This window comes from Rhinolophus ferrumequinum, chromosome 25 (assembly GCF_004115265.2).
Source record: "Rhinolophus ferrumequinum isolate MPI-CBG mRhiFer1 chromosome 25, mRhiFer1_v1.p, whole genome shotgun sequence".
Lineage (NCBI taxonomy): Eukaryota > Metazoa > Chordata > Mammalia > Chiroptera > Rhinolophidae > Rhinolophus > Rhinolophus ferrumequinum.
This window is the reverse complement of record NC_046308.1, coordinates 31,135,236-31,153,810: the sequence shown is the minus strand read 5'-3', so window position 1 is coordinate 31,153,810 and position 18,575 is coordinate 31,135,236. Positions and strand designations below refer to the sequence as shown.

The window sequence follows — 18,575 nt, the reverse complement described above, 5'->3', positions numbered from 1 at the left end:
GGAATGCGGGCCGCGGAGCGCGGTTGCCCGCCGGGGTGCCCGCGCCCGGCGGAGGGCTTCTGCGAGGCCAGCGGAGAAGACCCTATTGAGTACACTGCATGCCCGGGCCCAGTCTGGGCGCGCCGCCCCGGCGATGCGTAGCCCGGTCCGTTCCATCTCCGGCCTCGGCGTCTGTAAGTGTTCGGGGAGGGGTCCTTTAAAGACCTGCAGCGCCCTCCTGATGCAGCGTAGAAGCTCTCCGACCCGGGCGGTATGAAGGCCGCGGAGTTTTCCTCGAGGGCAGCGTGTCCTCCTGAAGGGGCTGGCGCGAGCGCGAGAAGCAGAGCTGCTGCTGTCGCTTTGCGGTGACTGTAGGACGTCGAGCGCCAGAGCCGCGGACGGGGCCCCGAGTAGCACCCCAGATTTTCTCGTATCCGGGGTACAGCTACGCCCCATTCCCTGACTCCGAGGTAAAATAGAAAGAGGGTTGTCGCCTGGGGCAGCCCCCTGGTCCTTTCAGCCATGAAGGCAGAGGCATTATCCTCGTTACAAACGACCCCAGGTTTGTCCAGCTGTGGCCTCAATAACCTCAGGAGCCGAAAGCTGATGGCTCTGGGGTTTGTGGTCGGCTGGCTCATCGTCATCTACTTTCTGGTCAACGTGTGGCTTCTCTGCCTTTTGTGTGCGTTGCTGGTGGTGCTGGGAGGATGGCTGGGCTCAGACGCCATTGTGGGGGCTTCAGGTCGCCTGCACCTGGAACGCTTCATCCCAATGGCCCTCTGTCCTCCAGACCCTGAAGCAGAGAGGCAGCTGGAACAGGAGATCAACCGCACCATCCAGATGGTTATTCGGGACTTCGTGTCATCCTGGTATCGCTCAGTGAGCCAGGAGCCGGCCTTCGAGGAGGAAATGGAGGCCGCCATGAGAGGGTTGGCCCGTGAGTTGCGGAGGAGGATGGGCCTGGTGGACGGTCATGCTCTTGCCCAGAGGGTTCTCACTCTCTGTGGCTGTCACCTGCAGAGCTATATTCAGGCAAAGGAGGCCACGGCAGGGAAGCAGAGTGGTACAGTTGAGCCCTCCCAACTCTGGGAGGCTTACTGCCAGGCTACTGCCCCACATCCTGCTGTAGAAAGCCCCAGTGCTGAGGTCACCTATACGCGTGGCATAGTGAATTTGTTGCTACAAGGACTAGTTCCAAAGCCCCATTTGGAGACTCGGACAGGACGCCATGTAGTGGGCGAACTCATTACTTGCAATGTGATCTTACCGCTGATCAGCAAGCTGTCAGATCCTGACTGGATCCACCTTGTACTCGTGGGCATATTTTCCAAGGCCAGAAGTAATCCAGCACTCTGCCCAGCCAGTGCCCCAGAACAACCTTCAGTGCCCACATCTTTGCCACTGATTGTTGAGGAACAGAGTCTGCCAGAAGTGAGAGCCCCTTCTCCAGCAGCAGCCCCAGTGCTGCTAAACTGTAATGAGCCAGAGGGACCTTCACGCCCCTCCCCAGACGTTGAAGAAGGCCATGAAACTATACAGGGAGATTTGGGTGCAGTGCCAGAAGAAAGAAAAGTAGGAAATAATTCATCTCATTTCCTACAGCCAGATATCCGAGGCCCTTTGTTCTTATGTGAAGACACAGAGCTGGAGTCTCCATTGTCTGAACTGGGCAAAGAAACCATCATGCTCATGACCCCGGACAACTTCCTCTCTGACAGGATCCAGGACGCCCTGTGTGCCCTAGGGGGTTCCCAATCTCTGGAGTGTAAGGATGGTGAGGGATCTGAAGGAATTGAAGGAGCAGAGGCTGAGGAAGGTCCAGGAACAGAAACAGAGACAGGCTTGCTGGTCTCCATGTTGAATTCCTGCCCAGAGATCCAGATTGACGCAGCAGACAAGGAGGTAGAGCGAGGGGATGTCACCTCTCTTACAACTTTACTGGCAAGTCCAGAAAGGACCTGCCCACCACGACCCTCGTGCTTACAGAAGGATCTTACCAATGGTGTCAGCTCCCTAGATCCAAGTCTGCCACAGGTTCTGCTTTCTTCCTCTCCAACTGGTCCTCTCAGCTCAGCCACCTTCAGCTTTGAGCCCCTGAGCAGCCCAGATGGCCCAGTTGTCATCCAGAACCTGCGCATCACTGGCACCATTACTGCTCGAGAGCACAGTGGCACCGGATTTCACCCCTACACACTCTACACAGTGAAGGTAACAGGTTTAGAACTCTGGTCACCCATTCTGAGCTTAGAATTGGTTTGGAAAGCAGAGTCAGTGAAGCTAGAGTAAGGGAGAGAGGCTACTTTTACTTTGTTTGCTATGAGTCTGAAGCTCATTTGTGAAGCAGAGTAAACTTCTAGCCAATACGCACACAAATCCTAGAACCTTAGGGTGGTCAGGATATTGAGGGTCATATTTTTCAGTGGTTCCCAGTGTATGGAGCCGTGTCCAGAAATTCTCTTGCCAAACTTCTTATTTGCTAATTTCTTTCTTTTTTAAAATACTGCTATCTTTTTTACTTTGTTTTAGGAAGGAAGGTTTTTTCCCCCATATATATACTTGGAAGACAAAGTTCCTCATTCCTAGAGATGTTTAAGCACAGAAGTGGGAACTATTTTGCAGAAATGATGTAAAGGGGATTCATGTATCAGATGGCTGTTTTGATTAGAGCAGCAATTCCCTAAAATGGGCTTTAGAACAGGCTGCCTCCTAGTCTCCTGGAGAGTTTTATTTTTTTTAAAATCCTGGGAACCTGTTTTGGAAATTCTCATTCAGAATCCATCAGAGTCTGTCAGAATCTGCATATTTAAAAAGAAGCCCAAGTGAAGCCAGAAGTGCAGCCAGATTTGGGAATTAATCAGTATCAGAGAGTGTCCTTCAAGGACTAGAATATTCCACAGAAAGTATTCTAACTCCAAGATGCTCCAAGTTTGAGAGCCCTACCTGGAATTCCACCTGTCTATTACCTAGGCCTTTTAGTGATCTGAGGGACTACTTTGCTCGTGTCAGCTCGTACCGAGTATGTCTCTTTTTCTTTCTGGCTCTAGAAAATTTTAAAACATCAGCCTCAAGTCCCATCAACAAGGAGATTGTGTTTCTTCCATCACTTGCCCACAGTATAATGACCTCAACCAAACAATGTAGCCTGCTCCTAATGAGAACGAGAATATACATAGTTCTTCCACAGTATTTCATTGTATTTTAACTATTCAGTCAAAAAGTCTTCCCCTGTACAAAGTTGCAGTTTTCATGCTGTTCAGGGTGTTGTCTCTGGGGGAGCATACAGTACAAGTTGGCTTTTCCCACATACTGACCCTCCAAGCTATGAAGACAGCAAACCTTGACCCCCTACAACATCTCCAATCTTCACATGACTCCTAATCATACAGATGACATGTACTTAGGGGGAAAAAGATTCAGTTTAGCTCCAAGAATAATAATCAATCTGCCCTGAGCAGAACAAAAACACATGTCCCTTTAATGCATTACAGGCAAACAAATTATTTTTGTTCATCAGCTGTTTTGAATACTTTGTTCTGTCCCCAACTAATATAGATAATTATGGGTTGAATATAATGGCAAATGGTTATCCCCTTATAACGTACAACCCAGTAATTGAGGGGTGAAAGGGAGTATTATTTTTATCAGTCTTGTACCTTCTGTTTTATTCCCTGTCTTTAGAGTTCGAAAAACAGTTATGCAGCCATTTTTATAAGTGAAAGTAAAGTGCAGGAAGGAGCTTTGATATGGAAGGAGTGGAGAGCAGTAACATTCACTTTCTACTTTCTGGGCCATGTATGTTGGGAAATGCATCTCACTCTTAATTCACCCACCCTTGGAGTTTGAGTTGTTCGTTACAATTTAGAGCAGCATTCAGATCTAGTAGGTTCGGGAACAGAATAAGAACATGTCCCTTCCTTTACCCCTGCTCGCCTCTTACTGTGTGGCCATTGAGTTGATGCAGTAAACAAATTTGTTCATTCGACAGTATGAGACAGCCCTTGATGGTGAGAACAGCAGCGGCCTGCAACAGCTGGCCTACCACACTGTGAATCGCCGCTACCGCGAGTTCCTGAATCTGCAGACCCGTCTGGAGGAGAAATCAGATCTACGAAAGTTCATCAGAAGTCAGGAGTGTCCCCAGCCCTGAACTGCCTGCTTGTTTTTCACATCTAGCCACCCCGATCTGAGAGGCTGGAGGCCTATTGTTTGTGGGGAGGGATGGAGGAGAAGAATGCAGCATCAGGGGTCCTTTGTGCTCCCCCCATTTTGCGTACATGTATTTTAGGTATTAGACAGCAGTGGTCACATTCTGAGGTACTCCTTTGCCACTGAATTCTTTGTTCTGGGGTCCCCTTTAGTTTGAGCTTGAGAAAGAAACTCACATTTCCACCTATGTCTATGAGATAGCATGAAGAGTTAAACTAACTTTTCCAGATTCATAGATGGATTTCTCTTAAATTTTAAAATATTATCCGGAAATCCTTGCCTACTTTCTTTTAACAACCAGGCTTTTTGGTGTGTGCCATAAACACATTGACAATAAGAAATATAATAAAATTTAACTCTAAATATAAGCTAGTAAGCAGCTACTTTGTTTTTTTTAAAAGCTGATGGTCACCCAGATAAACATTTTAATAAGTCTAGGCATAAATTGTGGATTTCAGTTAATGCATTTTTTTTAATAACAATAGCTAATACTGAGCAAAGCTTGAAATATATGCCAGGGTCTCTTCTAAGCACTTTACACATATTAGCTCATTGAATTCTCATCACAGCTTATGACATAAATACTATTATCCTCATTTTACAGACAAGAAAGTCAAAGAAAGGTTAAGCAACTTGTCTAAGGTCATTACTATAGGATAATTAGAGCCTCAATGTAAACTTGGGCAACTGGACTTCAGGGCCCTCCTTCGTTTGGTCTCTTACAACTTAATATTAACAATAATGAGAGTAAGTTGTATTATATCCCTGGAGTATATTTGAAACTCCTGAAATAAAATCCCAGGGAAATACATTCTAACAGTTCTTTTTTTCTTTTTACATAGATGACATGTTTTATGTGGAATAGCTCTCAGTGAATGTTAAGTGAATGAACTTTTGTTTTTTTTTAAAGATGTGAAGGGTCCTAAAAAGCTCTTTCCAGATCTTCCATTTGGAAACATGGACAGTGACAGAGTAGAAGCCCGTAAGAACCTCCTGGAATCATTCCTAAAGGTCAGCATCCTTCTGTTGGGGCTTTGCTTTCATTCTACAGACTTCCAAGGTATAGCGATCCGGGGACTGGAATTTCTCTTTGAAGTCTTTCTTGTGTCTTTTGCAGCAACTCTGTGCCATTCCTGAGATTGCTAACAGTGAGGAGGTACAGGAATTCCTTGCTCTGAACACAGATGCTCGAATTGCCTTTGTCAAGAAACCATTCATGGTCTCCAGAATAGACAAGGTAACAGCAGGGCCACCGTGTGCTCAGCCTTAGTTTGTCATCAGAGTGGAGGCAGTGCTTGAAAACTAAGGGCGGTGGGGGCGGGGGGGTGGAGGTGAGAGGCAGCACAGAGGAGTCAGTAGAACATGGACTACAATTTTCAGCTAGACCTGTTCCCAAATATTGGTTGGATCATCACCTTGCTGAGGGATAGTGAGCAACTCTGAGGATACAGTACCCCTGACACTATAAATGTACACATATCCCCTGTGGATATCATGACATAGTTATTCTAGTGGAGGTATATAAGGATAGATCTGTACCTCCATAGACAGGTGGGGGCCGGAAGGTCTGTTCTGGAGCTGAAGGTCATTGCCAGTATTGGTCACTAAGGAAAGATAGCCCTAAGACAGGACACTAAGCTGGATTTCGATCGATGTAGTTATTCTCTGTTGGAGAACAATATGGGAAGACTTGCACCTTCTTCAAAAGGCTATCTTAGGACCTTTGGAGATGGTAGGAGAATGTTTGTGTAACTCATTGAAGCCTACAAGCAGTGATTACCGACTGATTTTATAGTCCCTAAGGCAGACATCTGAATTTTCTGTTTATCAAAAGTTTAGTGGTTACCAGAGGGTAAGGGGGGTGGGAGGTGGGAGATGAGGGTCAGGGGGATCCAATATATGGTGATGGAAGGAGAACTGACTCCGGGTGGTGAACACACAATGGGATTTATAGATGATGTGATGCAGAATTGTACACCTGAAATCTATGTAATTTTACTAACAATTGTCACCCCAATAAATTAAAACAATAATAATAATAATAAAACAGATTACATTAAAAAGAAGAAAAAGTTGGCATACACGTATGTTTTAAAAAGTTAGAAAACACTGACTCATTGGCAGAAGAGGGGTCTCCCTCTTCTCATCTAGACTTCAGGAGATAAAATGATAACGTGGAATTTCATGTGGTCAGAGTTAGGAGCCATTCAATGCTATGAGGAAACTTGAAAGTGATACACAAGGTAAAATCGCAGAGTTCCAGGCAGACATGTTCTTTCATTGATTTTTCAGGATCTGCTTACTGATTGCCTGTTTAGAGCCATGTCCTGTACTAGTTGCTTATGATACAACAGTGAACAAGACAGAATAGGACCCTGCCTACAGACTATAATATTGTGAGCCTAGAGAGCAAGTTATTTTCTAACCTACGTTATGCACATTCATGCTACCTTCTGTGTTCTTTCCCTGGTTTGTTGTGCCCTAGTCTTTTGTGTATTCTTACCCCACCACTCCAGCTGTGTCTTAGCTGAGCTAGCTGTACTCCTTGTAGAGGGTTAACACAAGAGGAAGTTAAAGACATCATGGTGCTGCTCTGAGCCAGCAGCATTAATTAGTGAGAGACACCAAAGGGAAAGTAAGTGTTTCTTCAATATTTTAGGGTTTCATTTGTTTGTACAAATTTTCTTTTTTAGTAATATCTGTATGTCATTTTCCCATTTTGAAAAATAGAGACAAGTGTTACTTTTCATTGAGGATTGTTTTATTTAGTCTTTATGAGTAGAGAAGTTTATGTCAACTTCATATTTCTTAATTTTGACCCAAGTGATTTTTGTTTTTCTATACTTAAAGAAGAGAAATTATTTGAATTAACACACAATTTATTCTGTGTGAATTACTGAGCATGTTTACATTATATATGCCTCTAGACTGTATTTCTTATTTTGATAATCTTCACTCTCCCTATATTCCTGCCTATATTACTTCTCCTTATTCACATCTTGGTGAAAGGATCATCAATTTGCAAACACAATCATTCTTTTATGCACAAAGAAAGAAATTGAAAATGAAAAGCATTTCACTAGCTTGCAGAACTCCCAGGTTTTTATTTATCCTATTGTTTATTTCGGTTTCTTTTTCTATGGCATTGTTTGTCTTAACTCTGTGAGAAAAAAGATTTTTATGTCCGTAAAGAAAAGGGAGGATAGCTGGTGTCTGCCTATACTGGTGGCTAAGACTCCACTAGATAGCCTGGCTGTCTACCCGACCTGACTGCATGAAGCACCATGACAAAACTGCTCATTCAGTGCTTTCTGTCTGACCCTGCACCTCTGATCCCTGCAGATGGTGGTGAGTGCTATCGTGGACACCTTGAAGACAGCATTTCCTCGCTCTGAACCCCAGAGCCCCACAGAAGAGCTGAGTGAGGCCGAGACAGAAAGCAAGCCCCAGACAGAAGGCAAGAAGGCTAGCAAGTGAGAATCCCATCAGTTGCCCAGGGACCCTTTCCCAACTCTCAGGTTGATCCCCAATCCTCAGCTAAAGCCCGTCCCCAACTCTCAAGCCCCAGAAGAGAGGAGGTGGGTCAAAATACTAGGTTTTATGTAATGCCAGACCTCAGACTCCTCAATGCTCATCCAAAACCAGTCTGAGATCCTGCGTAGACAGCCCTGCTAAATGTTTGTCTTGCCATGGGAACCAAGAACCCAGATTGACCAGGATTTTTGACTAGAAGGAAAACTCTATATTATGTATATTTTCTATTTTCCTGGAAAATTGAGATGTTTCTCTCATATTAAGAATTAAGTCTTACAACTGATCTCTGTTTGCCATCATTTCTGGAAATTTTGGTTTAGAAGTTGCATATACTAGTAATAAACAAGAAAGCACTAGAATGGGTACCTGCAGGGCCCATTTTAGTAACTGGTATTGCTGCTACTCACCTGCACCAGGATCCCAGATGTTCCCTGGTAGTACTCAAAGCCAACACGTGGAAGGGAAGGGCACCATACTTACCCTTACTGGAAATGTCATATCTGTATCTGGACCATTATGGAGAGAGAGAGAATGTGGGGGCATGAGGAATGAAGAGTGTTTGTGTGTGTTTGTCTGACAGATTGACTGTCTGTGTTCATGTTTCATGAGCTAGCAATAACAGACTCACCGTTCTTAGCCTTTTCGGGTTGTGTGTGTCTGTCTGTCTCATTGTCTCGGTGTTCACATTTCATGGGCCAGCACTAACAGACTCACAGTTCTTAGCCTTTTCAGGGTATGTGTGTGTCTGTCCGTCTGGCTGTCTATCTGTTTCTGTGTTCATGTTTCACAGGCCAGCAATAACACAGTTCTTAGCTTTTTTTTACTGGGCCCATACGTTGAAGGGGGACCATGGGCCTGTGCTTATAAAGAACCCTATACCTTGAAACACTGAGGTTAGCCCTTGTGGTTCCTTCCCTGGTTTTATTTGGAACACACGGGGAATAAGTGAATACGCAAAAAGGGTACTGACAACAACAATAAAAACCTTAGTCTATGCTACTTGTCTATTTAATCTTCAACACAGTTTTTTACTGAGTGTGTAGTATGTGCTAGCTACTCTTCTAGCCTATGGGAATACAACAACCGTGACAGACTGGTTCCTATTTTACATTAGCAAAAGCCCTCACAAATGCACTGTAGACATTGCTTAGTGCAAGATTTGTGCTATATATTAAGAATTGCCAGAATATGTATTTTTGGGGGGATTTCAGGGCCAGGTCTCTTCTGGCAACTCGGACCACAGTAAGCTCCCAGAGTAAGTATAGGTGTTCTTGTTTTGAGATACTAATGCTTGTCAGCCCTTTGTATGGGAATCTAGATCATGAATTACATTGTTTCTTTGTTGTTGTTGTTTTCTATGCAAGGTCCAGACTGAGGTTCTCATCCAGTAAAATTGCTCCAACACTGAATATAACTGAAGCACATGAGAAGATACTCTACTGTCTCCAGGAAGGCAATGTGGTAAGAAGTTCCTATAGAACTCCTGGAATTAACAGCTGGAATGTTGATCTTGCAGTTAAGCACCTGAGACATCTTCCAAAGTCAGAAAGGACTTACGTGCCTAGCTGTAGGACTTACCAACATCTGGATCTCTCATTTTCATTCTAAAAGTATTTTCTCTGAGTGATTTGTGATTCCTACTAGTTCTGGGTTGGCAGATTGGCTTCTCAAGGATTATGGGTATGGGATAATGGACAACAGAATGAGAAAGAAAAACAGTTCCTGGAAGAGGTAATGCAAAAGTGTTTGCAGCAAGTGACAATACAAAGGCATTGTTTTACTTGCAATTTCAGTAAAAAATGAAAACTTTCCTAAGTTGGTCACAAAGTCACGTGGGTTCTATACTCATGATACTTTTGCAGGGAAGGAACATGGAAAGCCTAAGTGCTTTGGTTGCTCTCCTACTTCCGCATTCTTTTTGTGATGTGCAGCTGGCTCTTTTTTCAGGAGTCAGAGATCCTGTCCATGTCTGGGATGGAATCCTTTATTGAAAAACAGGCAAAGTTATTAGAAATGCAGCCAGCAGAAGCCCCAGAAGAAGATCCTGAACATATCCCCAAAGAATGTGTGGATGGTTACCTGTCAGATGCAGCCATGCCAGCCCAAGACCTCAGCAACAGTGATCCAGGTAAGTGACAAGATCTCTGCTCCCGCAGAGAAGGGAGCCAGGACACAGTCCACTTGGTACTTTATGATAGTTAGGATTCGTCACTGTAATTTCTCTTCTGTTTAGCTGAGCAAGCCATGTGTTAAATACCAGAGTTTGATGTACTGTGCTGAGTGCTGGGATGCAAAGAAGTCCCCAGAGCTGAGTCAAGTAGAGAAACAGGGCATGAAAACAGGGAGTCCTAATCCAGCAAGATAAGATCCATGCTTATAATGTCATTATCTTGTTGAAGTTCTTTTTTTGGCATGCGTTGGCATATCCTTGAACTACTTTTATCTATGCCTGTGGTACCACTTTCCTAGTCACTCCCTTCTCAGTCCCTTTTGTTGGCTCCATTATTAGCCTTCCAGAGCTTTATTTTTGGTTTTGTTATTACTCCTCACACACACCCTGGGTGATTTCATTCATACCATTGGCTTCAATTCTAATACATATGCTATGATATCTAATATTGGGTATTGTATTTCCAATTACCTACTGGCAATCTCCATTGAGATATACCATAGGGCAACTGAAATACAACATGTGCAAAATGGAATTCATCTTTTTTTCCTGAATCTATTCCTTCTGTTTTTTTTTTTATTGTCATAGCAAGTGACACCACCTAGTTACCCATCGTAGAGCAGGAAAGGAGAGGTGAGGACACTGCTCTGTCCTTATAATCATTTGAGGCAGGGCAGGTTTGCTTCCCAGAAGAATGCGAAGGAAAATTTAGGAACCCTGGATATTAGTTATGTTTGCTGAGCTAGAATTTATAAGAAGGAAAAATTTTAATTCCACGAAGACATAGGTTTCTGCTGAAAATAAAGATCATAAAATCTTGGGTTCAGAAGGAAAATAAAAAGGCTTATTTCATCATTGTTTCTCAGGTGCCCGTGAACAGTCACCTGACCTCTGCTCTGTGTACTTCAACTTAACTATGTGAGAAATGGAGTTTGCAACCCCATCTCTTCACACATATCTCACTTGTTAAGTAAATGAAGTGTTTTCACACCAAAAGCATCACAAAACCGTAAGAAATTATAAGTAAGAGGGAATGAGTAAAACAATATAATCCTAGCCCAAGTCAAGCCTGTACATTTTGAACCTCATATCTCTATAGAGGAATAGTTTATACCTGAGCCTTTCTTCTAGCCATGAGAGACTCAAGATGCTCATTGATAGAAAATTTACCATTTTCTTTAAGAGGACTTGGTGCCTTGTCTGCTCTTTATTTTTTAACTGTTATAACTAATTGTCACCACATGGGGGCAGCTCTATGTATGTTAAATCTGAGAAAATAATAGAATTGAGGAGAGTGACTGAGGTTGAGGATGGTGCTATTTCCCAAGGAACCAAATATCCCATCTCTGAGCAAATTACTAGAAAGCAAACATACCAGCTCTGTGCCCCCTTGAAATACTGTTCAGAAAAAAGAAAATATATATTGGATGGGATTAAAGAAGAAAGTAGGTTACATTTCGAGCAGATGTATACAAATCTGGTCATTCATGTTCTAAAGAACCCTTAAGGGAGGAGAGCTTGGGCAAGCCAACCAAGAGAAAACACATTGGTCCTCCTAACAGAATTATTTTGTTGATTAATGATAACATTAAATACAGCAATAGCCCCAGATAGCTAAGATTCATTCTAGAACATTATGTATTCCTGGGAAAGTCTCCTGGAAGCCAGATCAGTAGTGACACAGGACCCCCTGAGCAGGGTTAGAAAACATGTTTGCATCCATAAAATACATCTATTTAGGAGACTTTAGCTTAGTGTGATTGTGAGCTTATTTGTGGCCATTCCAGTCTTGAAACAGGAAATAAATCAGAAATTGTCATGGCATTTTACGAAAGGTGTAGTGCTTTTCCTAAAACCGGATGTTATCTCAAGATCAAACTGAAGCTTCCTGGATCCCAACCTAACAGCTCTGTGTAATGGAGATGCTTTCAAAGCACTTTTTAAACAGGAGAATGAATCCCAAATTCTTACCCAAATCTGCTGCCCACAACATTTCCATGATGCTTTGTAGAAGCGAGTAGAATACAAGTATGGAAGACTGGGCCTTGCCAGTTCCAGTTACTCACCAGTTCTGAGCACTTACTTGGAACAAAATATGTTCAGCTCCTTGGGGGAAATACAAAAGAAACAGGAGCTAGGTAGGCAAAATAATTAAATGGAAAATCTTTTACAAAGATTAAAAAATATTTACTAAGTGATTAAGGAACATGAAAGAATTTTAAAGAAATACAGAGCCTATCGCCAAACTTTTTAGATACGGAATAAACATCTCTTAACTTGATTTAAGAACTGAAGGATTAAAAAAATATGCGATGAGATAAACAAGGAGAAGACCCAGTGCATTGAAATATATTCTTCTGCTCTCCTCCCTTAAGGCTTCTTTAGAACATGAATGACCAGATTTGTTTACATCTGCACGAAATGTAACCTACTTTCTGGGTCTCTTCTGAGTTCCTTTTGATGCCTTTTCATTGCCCAGGAACAGAGACAGAGTTAGCTGACACAGCCCTGGATCTGATCCTCTTGCTGCTAATGGAACAGTGGAGATGGCTATGTACAGAAAACATGCAGAAAGTTCTTCATCTTATCTTTGGGACCCTAATTCAGAGGTAAGACTGGTGAGTTCTTCACATTGGACAGGTGTTGGCTGTGGTGCTGAATTCTCCACTAGAAAGTGTAAGGGTAGAGTCCAGGAAACCTTTGGCCATAAGGGAAGATAGAGTCTCTGTTATATGGGTCCAGGGAGGAAGACTGTCTGGAGAGTATCAGAAAGCTTTGTTTAATCACCTTGTTGTCTAAAGTTTGAATGAGTTTGCTTCTGCAAGACTTCTGGTGTAATCTACTGAGTTACAGGTACTGCCTGTGATCTTAAAATACTTCAGCTCAACTCTTCCTAACTCCAAGATCAATTCTCCACCTGTTATACTCCCAGGCCCCTTCACCTTATTTCAGTGGACATTTCTCTTAAGTGACAAAATACAGTCACTATGACGATAAAAATAATAAAGAGAAGGAGAAAACAGGTGCTCTCAAAGATTATTTTCTCCAAAAGGGGTGTAAATGTTCACAACTGAAGAAGTACTTACTGACTTCTTCAGTAGGATGGTAAGGAATAGATGGATACTTGGATTTAAAACTTGGATTTTATAATTCAGTTTTTGTGATTCCCAGTACCACTTGAATCTTCTGAAAGATTTGTACACAGATGGAGTTTTTAGCTGCTGACTTCCTAGTAAGCATGAAATTGATGCAAACTTGGCTGAACTGAAGAATGCCAGAGACACTGGCTCTGAACCAGACACACACACATAGAGCTTTGGCCACTCTTTTTTTCATTTCTTTCTCATGAGACATCCTGTCAGATCCCAAATTAAGAAGCCAAATCCTGACCTCTTCTGTCAGCATGTGGCTCATGCTAATAGGCACTCCAAAAATAAAAACTTTAAAAAAAAAGAATTATGTATCTATTCTACAACCTGTAGAAAACCCATTAACAACAACCAGTTAAATCTCCTCTTGCATACTCAAAGTTACATAGAACCAGGGAGGCTTAATAAGCTTGAATCATAAAAAGACCAAGTAAAAGAAGAGGGTGCGTTTATATTTGCTGAGTGCTTATCATATGCCAGCACCTGACCTCTGTTTATATATATTTTCTTAGAGCAACCAAGTAAGGTAGGCTACTGGCACTTCTCTAATTATCTTGAACACACTGCAGTTATCAGGGATAGTACACCCATCTAGATTTAGATTCAACTCCTCCTTAAAATGTTACTATTTTCTAACCTCCAGCATTATCATCTCCAAGAAGATAAATTAATTTCTTCTGCTTGCAGCTTTGTTTACTCTCCTTGCTTTTTTAAAAGATCTGTATACATAACTGAACACCAGGGACTGCTGCCAAATCATAAGTGTTCATCCTCTCCCCACCTCACCCCCCGCCACCCCACCACCCCCATCCCACCCCCGGAGTTTGCCTTAAGATATAACCAATGTCAGACAGGAGCAAAACAGGAGAGAGAGAGTAAATTCAACCTCATGACCCCGCCTAAGCCAGGGTTGGGAGAGTTCTGATCTAAGCCAGGCTTAATAAATCTCCCTTGATTGTTGATGGTGAGTAAAAAGTGGGGGAGGGGAACTGAAGAGAAGTTAGATACCCAAAAAAGGCATTGTTAAGTCAAAGGGTAGTCTTGCATGCATGCGCGCCTGACCTCGTATGTCAGCTTCTGTGCTGGGAACATCCAATTATGTAAGAAGGAACACTCCTTATTTGGAGTTAAAGACAAAGGGAGGGGAAGAAAGTGGAGGTAGCTATGTAAGCAAAGGAGTAAATCCAGCTTGTGCTGACTGCTCATATCGGGAAACAGAAGAAACTTGACAATAACCCCTGCATGCATCAGAATCAGGTTCAGGAAATTGGACAAGGACACAGACATCGATTAGGTTGGAGGGAAAGAGGAGAAATGTACTGTGCTCCACTGATGGTAGAAGGTTTTGAGCAGGAAGATCCAGCCAAGGTAAGAGGTAAGATTACTATGGAGTCCTGATACAGAGTGAAGGAATGAGAAGAAGCTGGACTGGTTCCCTCCCTGGATACCCAGGGCAGTGCCATGATAAAAATACGAGCCAGGCCAGCAGTAGAGTAGTTGAATACCACGTCCCGTGGCTCTGCCCTCCCCATGGCCCCAAGATGGCATCAGAGTCTGTGTCAAAAGGGCAGCAGACACATTCCTGGCATCTGCGTCAGGACTTCTTAGTTAGAGAGTACGAGAGAGAGAGAGTATGCATGTGTGTGTTCAGGGCACGTGGAGATGGAATGTTTGACAAAAAGTAGGACAAGAAGGAGAAGTTTCTGTGATCTATGGGCAAAGTTAGAGTAAAAAAGTATGTCAAGTCAGGGTGTATATAGAGAGGAAGAAGGAAAGAATGGTTCAGGTTTAAGGAGTCTCACAAGCAGTGGACCCAGGAGAAAATTAAATGGCTAGCTCTGGACTTTATGCCAGGCCATGGAATCATTTTCTTACAAAAGAGATCTCTCTACAAACCCTCTCCCAGGAAAGGTCAGGAGAAGGTTTGTGGACAGAGTATGGGACCATTGGAGAGTGCTGTGCTACCAGGTGGGAGTGGAGTGTTCATCCTCCTTAGGGACCATTATGAGTGGATGACCATGAACTCTTTTGCCTCCACTATTCCCTTAGGTTACTCCAGAATCTTAGGTGTTCTCTGAGTGGAGACCATTCAGGGGCCTTTTCTCTATGGGCATATATCTGTAGTAGCTGGATAAAAAGGGTCTTTCTGATATTGGTTGTCTGAAGGGAAACTCCAGGCCTACCACCAAAACGGCACAAGCAATTGCAACAGGAGCTGACATTTATTAAATACTGTGTCAGGTAAGCAGCTATGTACTTGATATACTAATGTGCAATGCATTTCTATGAGAGAGACATATGTCTCTCATTTTACAGGTAAGGAAAATGATATTCAGATTAAATAAGTGTCCCAGAATCATAGAACTAGTAAGTTCCACACCCAAGATTCCTCTTAAGTCATCCTGACCTCAAAACCTACGTACTTGCTCCTACTCCATACTGCCTCCCCACTGTGCAAGCTTTCTCGCTAAGCAGTGGCCACTACAACCAGCCTCACCTGAAAGTCCCTGTGCCTTATTCCCATCTAATCTCTCTTGCTTTCCATCTAACTGGCCTCGGGGACACATATATGATGGTAGCATATAAATTCATTTCCTTCTGCATATTCTGATTTCATTCTTAAAGTACCCCTGGGTCAGAGATTGTATAGTCTTCCTTGGGTATCTCTTCTACATCCTATTCCCATTCAGAAAAAGATAATCAGAGTTAACATTCATAGTTTCTCAGGAAACACAGATTACAATTTTTTTCCTTTGCTCCATAAACTTCTCTTTCTTTCAGTTTAGCTCTGGTACCTTGTAGTATCTTACATCTGATCTCTCTCTATGCCCAGCTTCTGTAGAAAACTGTGTACCTTTGCAAGAGCCCCAGATACAAAATTATCTCAAACTAAATCTTTAGTTTTTCCTGTCAGATTATTTCCTGGCCCTCTAATTATTGACTTGGCCTGTTTTAATAGATGCTGAAAGTAATTTTTTTGTAGTGATGACTTTGCTCTGGTTGCATTGTGCTTCCTGGATAAAAAGAATGCTGCTCGTCCCATGTGTCTTGCACTAAAATTTGACAAAGGGAAGCTCTTGACTTCTATAGACTGGGCCAGGATGGGTCCCTACAGTCTCCTATTATATGACTGGCCTTCCTATTATATTTTTTGGGTGTCACATAGTCTACACCCATATTAGGATAAAGACGTCATGTGTTCCCTATCGTGTACTGACAGTTTCTGCTTGAATACATCTTTAACCCTTTTGCCGCAACAGTCGGATATATCAGAATGAATATATCCAAAATTTCTATACACAAAAATAATGTCATTTATATACAAAGCAGCTCAAATTGTTACTAAATGCATAAAATAGTCAAAATATCAACTTGTTTTTTGTGGATTTCTGACACATTTTGAGGGGGGGGAAAAACTTGAAATCAGTTAACGCAGTGAAAGAGTTAAGGTTGTAACAGCTGGTGTTAGCTGACTGGTTGTGTGCCTGTGCATGTGTGTTTTGCACTTCTGTGTGTGGTGCCTGGCTTAAATTCTCATACACTCAAACAGAGGTACAGAATTGGTCATTGTAACAGTTAAGAAAAAAGCAATTATCATGAGGTATTTAAACTCAGAATCTTTTTTTCCAAGTCAAGTTATTGGTGTCTCTTGCCCACCTGTAACTACTAATAGGCACCCAAGACAGTTTTTGAGCAGTTTCAGAGTATGCACATGTTGAGAGCAGGGACTATGTCTTTATTCCCCATTCTATGGCAAGCACCTAGCTGTATGCTTGGAAGGCACTTAATAAATTTGTGTCAAAGGAATGAACTTTACATGCCATTTCAATGGATTCAGTGCCTCTGCTCATCACTAGTGAGAATCTCAGGGATTCTTAACAGTTCTTGAGGATAAGAAACTCAAATGTAAACTGAATCTCTCTTACATCCCTCCCCCACAGCTCTTTAAAGGGACAGCTCCAATTTCCAGAGCCATGTTTGGGCCTGAGCAAAGAGGTATTTCCTTTGGGCCCTTCAGGCCATCTCCCATTCTTGTGGCACTCTCCCAAAGAACACAGTGCCCTCTTCCATCATGGGCCTACTGCTTGGAGGCTCCATTTAAACGTGTCTTCTCTGGAAGAATCTCCTGCTCTTGTGCCTTTTTAATCTCTTTCTTTCCAGATAGGGAAATAAGAATATGAGCTTTAAAGTCAGACGGACCTGAGTTCAAATTTTGCTTTGAGGCTACTATTTGTGTAACTTAGATCGAGTCACTTAACCTCTCTTTGCCTCAAGTTACTCTCCAAATGTGCCTAGCTCATGATGTTGTTTGGAGGATAAGACATAATAAATGAAAGCCTTTTGGTGCATGCCTGGCGCATGGTACCATTCAATAAATATGAGTTCCCGTCCATCTTTACAAGCTCCATATTCCATTCCCTTGGAGACTCTTATTTGCTGGGGCAGTAACACATCTGATGTAGAGTAGATAATATGTTTACGTTTTAATGGGTTTTGGGAGAAATCTTTATAGTGAACTTGTTTTGGGATCTGTTAATAGCAAAGACCCTATAAGACAGAAAGTCTTTTCTGCATCCTTCAGATCAGAGTGTCTTCCTTCATATTATCTATCTATGCACTTCAGCCTCTCTTACACACTTCCATAAAATCTCCCCCAGTCATATCCATAGCAGAAACTCAGAGTTTCTTCTGAACCAGGGAACTACCCCTTAACCCAGGTACTCCCAACCCTCTTGCTTTTCTTTCTAGGAAATTAACTTTGTTTAGTTCTAGTTATGGTAGCCTCTTTACAAATAATTTTTGAAAAATGTAAAATTTGATGCCTATGTATACTTATTAAGTACCTGCTGTGTGCTAACTCTTCAGACCTAGTATGACATGTTTTTCTACTTTAAGGTCCTTTCAGCCTGAGAAGAGATAACCCATAGAATCAGTTAGAAATATTGAACAATATGAGGTTAAATGACACGGTATAGACCATAAACATATTTAAAAAAAAATAGAAGGATTCTTTTATACATATCATTTAGACTGGTTTAGGGTAAAGAATATTTCAGGCACGAAACATACTTAAAGAGAGGGATGGGACATTATTTCTACTTTTAAAATAAAAGTACCTAACCTTTAAATATATTTTAAATATTTTCAGTCAGCTTCTTTCTGAGTTTGTATATGCTTATAAGACAGACAGGGAGAGAGAGATCCTTTTGTTGTGTTAAATACATTATGGAAAGTCCACTAGGCTATTGCTGCTTGGGGGAGTTAAGATAAGAATAATTCTGTCTGGGCACCAGGAGGCGCTGCAGGTTAAACAGTACCCGCTCACCTTGGAAGGAGCTGAGTTTATTTTGTAATTAATAGGTCCTTGCCTTGGGGGGCTGATAGTAATTAAAACCATTAATTCTCTTGCTCCATGATTCAAAGGCTACTTGTCTGTCCTCTCCAGTGGTGCCACTGACTTTTAGCAAAGCGCAGTTTCTTTCATCTTTCACCCTTCTCCCCTCTGTTCTGAATGGTCTTCAACATACACTTGCTTC

General features: G+C 42.4%; 1 protein-coding gene across 3 annotated transcripts in view; it reads left to right on the top strand.

The window, feature by feature from the left end:
- The first annotated feature begins 467 nt into the window (after positions 1–467).
- Positions 468–18,575, top strand: part of SNX19 (sorting nexin 19) — a 39,303-nt gene continuing 21,195 nt past the window's right edge. For 2 of the 3 annotated variants that reach the window (XM_033097256.1, XM_033097257.1), the window contains exons 1-8: positions 468–2,187; positions 3,965–4,103; positions 5,096–5,196; positions 5,303–5,422; positions 7,528–7,658; positions 9,084–9,180; positions 9,667–9,847; positions 12,369–12,498. In XM_033097256.1, the coding sequence (XP_032953147.1) occupies positions 502–2,187; positions 3,965–4,103; positions 5,096–5,196; positions 5,303–5,422; positions 7,528–7,658; positions 9,084–9,180; positions 9,667–9,847; positions 12,369–12,498 (2,585 nt within the window). In that variant the 5' untranslated portion in view covers positions 468–501. Of the gene's footprint in view, positions 2,188–3,964; positions 4,104–4,150; positions 4,170–5,095; positions 5,197–5,302; positions 5,423–7,527; positions 7,659–9,083; positions 9,181–9,666; positions 9,848–12,368; positions 12,499–18,575 lie in introns of those variants that run through there. The other variant, XM_033097259.1, reaches the window with a different exon arrangement.